The sequence below is a fragment of the Oncorhynchus mykiss genome, chromosome 30 (assembly GCF_057628025.1).
Source record: "Oncorhynchus mykiss isolate SJ-2025 chromosome 30, ASM5762802v1, whole genome shotgun sequence".
Lineage (NCBI taxonomy): Eukaryota > Metazoa > Chordata > Actinopteri > Salmoniformes > Salmonidae > Oncorhynchus > Oncorhynchus mykiss.
Window position 1 is genome coordinate 39,207,953 of NC_143051.1, and position 9,131 is coordinate 39,217,083.

A 9,131-nucleotide genomic window follows, 5' to 3' on the forward strand; every position below is an offset into this window, starting at 1 on the left:
AAGTGGCGTTAATGTGTGTGTGGGGGGGAATTATATAATTTTTTAACCCGATGCCTGTTTATTCATAAAAAGCAGAAGATGGAAAATAACAATTGCAATGGCTAGCCTATGCAAAACATTAGGAAAACAAAAGCTTATTAATAGGAATACATTTAGACTAATTGATAACAAATATGATATGGGGAAAAGTCAGGATCCTAGTCAGGGTATTGTTTGTCAAATCCAGAATAAATATAGTTCTTCATGTGTATCAAATTTGTAGGCGATTGTGGGCTAAAGCAGTGACAAACCGCCTGAAATGTTCAGCCTTCATCATGATCTGTGATCAAAACAGGCTGGGTTGTTTTCAGTTCCGTTTAGGCTAAGGTTATGCGTAAGAACGCAACTGCAAATGAACAGCCTGACTCAATGGGACTCTTTTGAATAAATACGTTATAAGCTGTTTGGTCTATGCATAGACCCATACCGATTCTATCTTCTTGGTATTTTGTGGTAGGCATAGCCTACCACTAATTTTCTAAATTGCAGAGAATATAATAAACCAACCACAGATTCCTGTGATGTTGAGGCTGAGCAAGACCTTCGATGGGCTAGTAGGCTATGCAGATATGATTGTTATAGCCTAGATCGCTTTATAAAATCTGGACCGTTGTTTTTTCTAAGGCTAAGCAAACAAGGGGTAGCATATGCTTTATGCCACTCTCTATAACACAGGTTAGGCCTATGTCCTCACATACCACCCTCATTTCAAGCGCTGCTGTTAAACATAAGACATCTCCACGGAAATGTATAGCCTAAGGATTGCATGGTGACAGTGACTGTGTCTGTTAAACCTGGGAACCCAGGGGAAAAAATTAGGTAAAATCATGACATCAGTGATTTTCAGGTTTGAGAAAGATGATTTTCTCTTAAAATGTTTTAATATATTTTTATTTCAGTCTGAGCTCCAAATTTCCAGTTGTCTTGAACTCACCGAAGACGGAAGTCAGAGACCACTTATTTCTACCAGAGACGGTTCTGAATAGGGCTGCCTCCAACAAAGAAGCCCTTGTGTCTGTATTGAAGTGAAAAATAGGCAAATCTACACAGTAATGGTGGCTGGATGCGATATCAACTAGCCTAATAATTTTTGTATTGAAGTGATATGCCTATTTTAGCTAAATCTACAAATGAAATTGATTAGATTACTCTGGCAATGAATTTTTTTTTCAAAATCATGCACATATAGAAATTTGTAAGGCGATCACGGTGGATCTTTAATAATAAACTAAACATGAGACGCGTAACACATGTAGACGTTTTGAAGGCGTCGGTGCTAAGGTCGTTCATAATAAACTTACAAGTGAAGTGTCAGTGCCACGTTACGTGACGTGAACACTACGTGCACGTGTCACGAACGTGACGTGAACGCGTCGGCCTTAGACTGTCAATGGACCAAAGTTTTTTTTCGATGTTAATTCGCAGTATTTTATGGCGCTAGGAAGATGTTAGCTGACTTCGTGAGAGGTATCAGTAGATTTACAAGGCTTAATTCTGGCGCTTATCACCCCCCATACAGGACCTTTGCCTTCCTAGCACACGTGACCTCCCTCCTGAAGCGTTTAACCAGTAACCGCCACACAAAAAACTAGAGGAAGTGGAGACACTTCAAGCTGAGGAGTAAGTTTCATACATCCCCATGTGCTACATTCACCCCTCAAATTGAATCAACAGCGAACCCAGTATTGAGCTTAGCGCAACTGTAGATCCGGCTCACAAGCACCACTGTACGGGTTGTCGGAATTACTAGCTTGTACTGCTAAGACTGCCTCCTTTTGAAGTTGCCATCATGGCCCTTCATTGGGCTGTGCATTGTATAGCTCTGCCCTGCTCCCTTGTGGGGCTTTTTTCAGTTACTGTTTCCTGTGTAAATCAATGGTTAATTTACAGTATAACTGTCATATTGTCAATGTGGCTTACTATTCTAATAGCAGTTTATTATGTTACGTCAATGTAATATTGTTTATTGCTATAACCTGACATTTACTAATTAGAATTCCTCTTCATTCTGTACTTTCAGAAAACCACACAAACACACATTTAGAACCCCCTGTGAATATAATTTCTAATGGACTTTTTCAACATTTTGTTATGTTACTACCTTATTTTAAAATGTAGTCCTTTACTAAATGTAGTCCAGTCCTTTACTGGACTTCCGAGTGGCGCAGTGGTCTATGGCATCACTACATACTCTGGTTCGATTCCAGGCTGTATCACAACCAGCTGTGATTGGGAGTCCCATAGGGCAGTGTCAATGTAAATATTCCAGGTGGCCATTTGATTAATTGTTCAGCAGTCTTATGGCTTGGGGGTAGAAGCTGTTAAGGAGCCTTTTGGACCTAGACTTGAAGCTCCGGTACAGCTTGCCATGTGGTAGCTGAGAGAACTGTCTATGACTTGGGTGACTGGAGTCTTTGGCAATTTTTGGGGGCTTTCCTCTGACACTGCCTAGTATGTACAGTACCAGTCAAAAGTATGGACACACCTGCTCATTCAAAACTATGAAATAACACATTTCAGACATCAACTATGAAATAACACATGGAATAATGTAGTAACCAAAAAAGTGTTAAACAAATCAAAATATATTTCATAAGTAGCTTCAAAGTAGCCACCCTTTGCCTTGATGACAGCTTTGTACACTCTTGGGTAGTCACATGGAATGCATTTCAATTAACAGGTGTGCCTTGTTAAAAGTACATTTGTGGAATTTATTTTCTTCGTAATGCGTTTGAGCCAATCAGTTGCTTTGTGACAAGGTAGGGGTGGTATACAGAAGATGGCCCTATTTGGTAAAAGACCAAGTCCATATTATGGCAAGAACAACTCAAATGAGCAAAGAGAAACGACAGTCCATCATTAATTTAAGACAAGGTCAGTCAATCTGGAAAATTTCAATAACTTTTAAAGTTTCTTCAAGTGCAGTCGCAAAAACCATCAAGCGCTATGATGAAACTGGCTCTCATGAGGACCGCCACAGGAAAGGAAGACCCAGAGTTACCTCTGCTGCAGAGGATAAGTTCATTAGAGTTACCAGCCTCAGAAATTGCAGCCCAAATAAATGCTTCAGAGTTCAAGTAACAGACACATCTCAACATCAACTGTTCAATGTGAATCAGGCCTTCATGGTTGAATTGCTGCAAAGAAACCACTACTAAAGGACACCAATATGAAGTAGAGACTTGCTTGGGCCAAGAAGCATGAGCAATGGACATTAGACCTGTGGAAATGTGTCATTTGGTCTGATGAGTCTAAATTTTATATTTTTGGTTCTAACCGCTGTGTCTTTGTAAGACGCAGAGCAGGTGAACAGATGATCTCCGCATGTGTGTTTCCCACGGTGAAAGATGGAAGAGTTGTGATGGTGTGGGGGTGTCCAAACTTTTGACTGGTACTGTAGGTCCTGGATGGCAGGAAGCTTGGCCCCAGAGATGTACTGGGCGTACGTACTACCCTCTATAGCACCTTAAATTCAGATGTCGAGCAGTTGCCATACCAGGCGGTAATGCAACCGGTCAGGATGCTCTCGATGGTACAGCTGTAGAACTTTTTGAGGATCTGGGGACCCATGCCAAATCTTTTCAGTCTCCTGAGGGGGAAAGGTGTTGTCGTGCCATCTTCGTGAATGTCTTGGTGTGTTTGGAACATCATAGTTTGTTGGTGATGTGGACACCAAGGAACTTGAAACTCTCGACCCGCTCCACTACAGCCCCGTCGATGTAAATGGGGGCCTGTTCGGCCCTCCTTTTCCTGTGGTCCACGATCAACTCCTTTGTCTTGCTCACATTGAGGGAGAGGTTGTTGTCCTTGCACCACACTGCCATGTCTCTGACCTCCTCCCTCTAGGCTCATTGTTGTCAGTGATCAGGCCTACCACTGTTGTGATGTTAGCAAACTTAATGAGGGTGTTAGAGTCGTGCTTGGCTATGCAGCTGTGGGTGAACAGGGAGTACAGGAGGGGACTAAGCACACACCCCTGAGAGGCCCCAGTGTTGAGGATCAGCGTGGCAGATGTGTTGTTGAGTTGATTTTATTTTTACAGGGACAGTGCACATTAATCAACATTTCAGTAAAAGTGCTGGTTTTAGCCAGCCGGCTCATTTTCAACCGCAGTTCCTGGGCAGGTTGCCTACCCTTACCTCCTGGGGGCGGCCTGTCAGGAAGTCTAGGATCCAGTTGTAGAGGGAGGTGTTTAGACCCAGGGTCCTTAGCTTAGTGATGAGCTTCGTGGGCACTATGGTGATGAACGCTGAGTTGTCGTCAATGAACAGCATTCTCATGTAGGTGTTTCTTTTGTACAGGTGGGAAAGGGCAGTGTAGAGCGCGATTGATATTGCTTCATTTGTGTATCTCTTGGGGCGGTATGCGAATTGGAGTGGGATTCAGATTCTAGTTTTAGGAACAGAACACTGTATTGACAGATTCTAGTTTTAGTACAATTGTCATTGATTGATTGACAGATTACACCCGTATTCAATTAAGGTAGATATTTAGCCATTATTATGACTATAATAATGGTGTCCCAGTTTATCTAACCTGCTATCCCGATTTACCAAACACCAACTGAAAATATGGTTTTGGCTTAGTGTACAGATATTACGTCCGTCCTCTCGCCCCAACCTGGGCGCGAACCAGGGACACTCTGCACACATCAACAGTCACCCTCGAAGCATCGTTACCCATCGCTCCACAAAATCCACGGTCCTTGCAGAGCAAGGGGAACCACTACCAGCGCGCACCACCGCTAACTAGCTAGCCATTTTGCATCGGCTACATACACAAATGGGTGTATAATGCCTTCTGTGAATATATCATCAACATTAGTCATTTTTGTGTGATTAGGAAACATCTTGAGGATTTCAGAAATGCCTCATATGTTGATATATTGGATAGATGTAGAAAGAAATTACAGAAGACGGAAATGCAAAGTGTTCCACCACATAGATTTGCTGTTTTAATACATTTTCATATTTAGGGATGTAAACAGAACAATCAGTGTCACAATCACTCATTGTGATCACTCACAATCAGAGCCATGTACTCTCAGTGGAAAGTTTATTAGGTACACCCATCTAGTGGGTCTCCAGAACAGCCTGCATTCTTCATGGCATGGAAACATTGCTCAATTGGTATCAACAGACCTAACGTGTGCCAGGAAAACATTCCACACACCATTACACCACCGCCACTTGCCTGTACTGTAGACACCAGGCAGAATGGGGCCATGGATTCATGCTGCTTACGCCAAATTCTGGCTCTGCCATCAGTATGCTGCTCCAGGAATCAGGATTTGTCGGACCAGGCGATGCTTTTCCACTGCTCAATTGTCCAGTGTTGGTGATTGCATGCCCACTGGAGCCACATCTTGTTTTTAGGTGATAGGAGTTGAACCCAGTGTGGTCATCTGCTACAATAGCCCATCCGTGACTAGGATTGACCCGTTGTGCATTTTGAGATGCCGTTCTGCACACTACTGGCGTACTGCGCCATTATTTGCCTGTTTGTGGCCCGCCTGGTAGCATGCATGATTCTTGCCATTCTCCTTCGACCTCTCATCAATGAGCAGTTTTCGCCCATAGGACTGACACTGACTGGATGTTTTTTATTTGTCACGCCATTCTCGGTAAACCCTAGACACTGTTGTGGATGAAAAACTCAGGAGAGTGGACGTTTCTCAGATGCTGGAACAGGCGCGCCCGACAACAACTATCATACCATGCTCAAAGTCGCTTAGGTCACTCGTTTCTCCCAATCTAACATTCAGTCGAACAGTATCTGAATGCCTCAATGTCTGTCTGGCTGCTTTATATAGCAAGTCACAGCTACATGACTCACTGTCTATAGGAGCAAACCATTTTTGTGGTGTACCTAATAAACTGGCCACTGAGTGTGTATAAAGAGTTAGGCGCATAGCCATTGCTAAGTGATAATTAACGCTTCCGAGTTGTGCTGTTTATATCTGATAGTTTTCTAAACATATGAAGATGTCAGATATACAATTTGTTGACACTACAACACAGTAAAGACTTGGATATAAATCAATAAATTAAATTCACTGCTCTTTTTTGCTTGTTTACAGCGGTTCATTTCATAGGGAACTGTTGGCGGCACTCTATTGTTACTCTATTGTTACATCACCAACATTTCAAGAATAAAGTTGTATATTTATTTATTTCACCTTTATTTAACCAGGTAGGCTAGTTGAGAACAAGTTCTCATTTGCAACTGCGACCTGGCCAAGATAAAGCGTAGCAATTCGACACATACAACAACCTATTTGAACAGTTATTTTATTGCATTGCTTAACATTTTCTTAACATTTGTCAAAACTAATTTAAGAAATCAATTTGTATCCGCTCTCGTTGGATTTCAGCTGCATATTTTCTGCCATTTTCTTCAACTCTGAAAACGTTGTGAAGCCACGCCCACTTCCGAAGAATTGTCTTATGGGCCTTAAAAGTACGGAAATAGTGTCTACCTCGTGTATACTTCGAATTTTTGCGAATTACGTCTGACATCCGGGAACTTTTGGCATACTAACTATATCCATACTACGATCGATAACTATACTAGATACTCAATTCACGTCCGAAAAAGTACGGTTAGTATGAGTATTCGAACACAGTTTACGTGTTTTGACCTTACAAATATGTCCACCAACCTCCTCTAATTCACTCACTTCCTGTCGGTGCACAAAATGAGCGTCAATATGAACCCCCTGTTTCCGGCAATGCCTCCTTTCCGGCAGCGGCTATTTCCTCGCCAACATGCCAGTGAGTACTGGAGCCTGACATAATTGCGATTTTAACCGTTCATATGGGGCTTTAGATGCCAATACTGGAGTCAGTAATGCATAATAATGCGAGTACTGACTGTTGTGTGTTTTAGCTCTGTCGGCCTATTCAGTGCCGATGTGTTGCTATTATAATCATTTTCATACTCGCGCATTGTGATACAAGATGGCGGCCTGCATATCGCAAACATGGAGAAAGAGTCACCTGAAAATGAAACATTGTCTAAATATATACACGTGCAATAGCGGCCGCTGTTAAACATACAGTTGCCTTGTGTACTAGTAGATTTATGTAGTGCCAGTTACTGCTCAAATCCCAAGTGAACATGTTATTATTTTGCCTCGGAACAATGGTCAGCGTTGACGTTACGTAATCCAGTGAGCAAGAGTTGTGGTAGCTATGAGGTTTTGGATCGCAAATTCATTACAGTTCCTTGGCAGTATCACTCGCAGCAATTTTCCTATTTTGATGTCAATTTCAACAAAGCTTGAGTGGTTTATATGTGATTCGATTTCAATGTAATTCAACTGGCTGTGAACCAACACCCATTGTGGGTTGTGTATCTGACATAACTAATGGCTGATACCGCGATGTAGCTTTCTCTGGATAGGGGGGTCTGCTATTGACAAATGTTAAATGCACGGTCTGTCGTTTGTAAACAGAAGTCCTAACTACTCAAACTAAATAATGTTTTAAGCAGTCTTTTGTCCACTCTTCTGCAGCTCGCAAAAGACTTGTTGCACCCATCCCCTGAGGAGGAGAAGAGGAGCCACAAGAAGAAGCGTCTCGTCCAGAGCCCTAACTCCTATTTCATGGATGTTAAGTGCCCAGGTAGATCCAGCTCTTTCCTTCATTGGACTCATGTTTGAAGGGGCCACCTTGTCTATCTGAATGCAGTAGCTAAATGATTCAGTACTTACATTGTATTCATTAGGAAGCAAATGGGGAGGGGCCTATTAGTATTTGTCCAATAAGAAACACTCGTTTTAGTTTCTTTGCTACTATGTACACTATGAATACACCTCCAGGCACTAATGACGTTGATCTTCAGATTGTGTGTTTAATATTTTTTATTTTTCTCTTTCCCTCAGGATGCTACAAGATCACAACTGTGTTCAGCCACGCTCAGACGGTTGTGCTGTGTGTGGGTTGCTCCACAGTTCTGTGTCAGCCCACTGGCGGCAAAGCACGTCTCACAGAGGGTCAGTAGTCTCAGCATTCTGTCACCCCCTGGGTTTTCCAACTCATGTTGGAGAGTGGATAGTCTAATTTAATATCTGTGGAAAAACTCAGTAGTAGCAGTTAAGTACATCATGTCAATATTTATTGATGTAGTTGGTCCTATGTTAATGAATAGTAATTTGACTGGCTGATATTGGCACAGATTAATTCAGACTTGTCACATTCACTGTAGATGTTAATGGCTCATATCTTTATCAAATTACCTAACTGCACTGTCAAGTGACTGGACTGCCACCCCAATGGTTGTACTGTCTCATTCCAGTGCCAGATGATAGATCTCAGTTTGCAGAAGGGTAGGGCTAGACCACTGGCTCTCCCCTTTCGAAGGCTGAGAACAAGATGCAAGTTATGCTATGGTGCTACTTATTATTTAGGTGTTGCAGTACACTGGATTCCAACATTGCTTTAGCAGATCTTAAATTATTGTTTTGGCAGTGAATGCTTTCGTGCCATGTAGACTGTTTAGCACTAGATGCTGTAAATATGCAACCAAATGAATGAACACTGTCCCGCTACTCTCTAATCATTCAGATTGTAGTGGTAATGCCCCCATTGTCTGTGGCCTGACTGTCCTTTTCTCTTTCCATCAGGGTGCTCATTCAGGAGGAAGCAGCATTAGTTGTACCCCCGATGCCCTGGTAGAGATGTAAGGGAGAGGGGTTGGACAGGTTGATTTCAGCGACTCCAGCCTTGACACAGCAGTCCCTGCATCCAAGAAACAGCGGATTGATCTAGAAGTGCTCATGACATCTGGACGCACTCTGTGATAGTCCACTTGGTTGCTGTAACTCAACCCTCCAACCAGTCTCTTAATAAAATATTGTTTTGGCTAAAGAATTGGGGTGGTTTGAACTTTTGTTCCCTTTTCCATTTTTGCCTATGATGGCATGGAAACACTGTTCTATAGCACAGTTGTCTGACTTCATTGCAGACGTATGCCAGAAATTACAACGCCGGGATCCGTATTTAAGATATCTGCTGAACACATGATTAAGCAATCTGATTCCCAACTGTACGACGTGGCACGCAACACCTGCGCATGTAGTTGGGCAGGAA

General features: G+C 42.5%; 1 protein-coding gene and 1 non-coding gene across 2 annotated transcripts; both read left to right on the forward strand.

Moving 5' to 3' along the window:
- The first annotated feature begins 6,677 nt into the window (after positions 1 to 6,677).
- Positions 6,678 to 8,912, forward strand: rps27.1 (ribosomal protein S27, isoform 1). Its single transcript, XM_021560747.3, has 4 exons — positions 6,678 to 6,812; positions 7,556 to 7,664; positions 7,925 to 8,035; positions 8,666 to 8,912. Exons 1-4 carry the CDS (start codon positions 6,807 to 6,809, stop codon positions 8,692 to 8,694), a joined length of 255 nt encoding a protein of 84 aa, XP_021416422.1. The 5' UTR covers positions 6,678 to 6,806; the 3' UTR covers positions 8,695 to 8,912.
- On the forward strand, positions 8,283 to 8,415 carry LOC118946554 (small nucleolar RNA SNORA35). The gene has a single exon (XR_005041425.1). It is a non-coding gene; the product is annotated as a small nucleolar RNA SNORA35 (small nucleolar RNA).
- Positions 8,913 to 9,131: the final 219 nt, after the last annotated feature.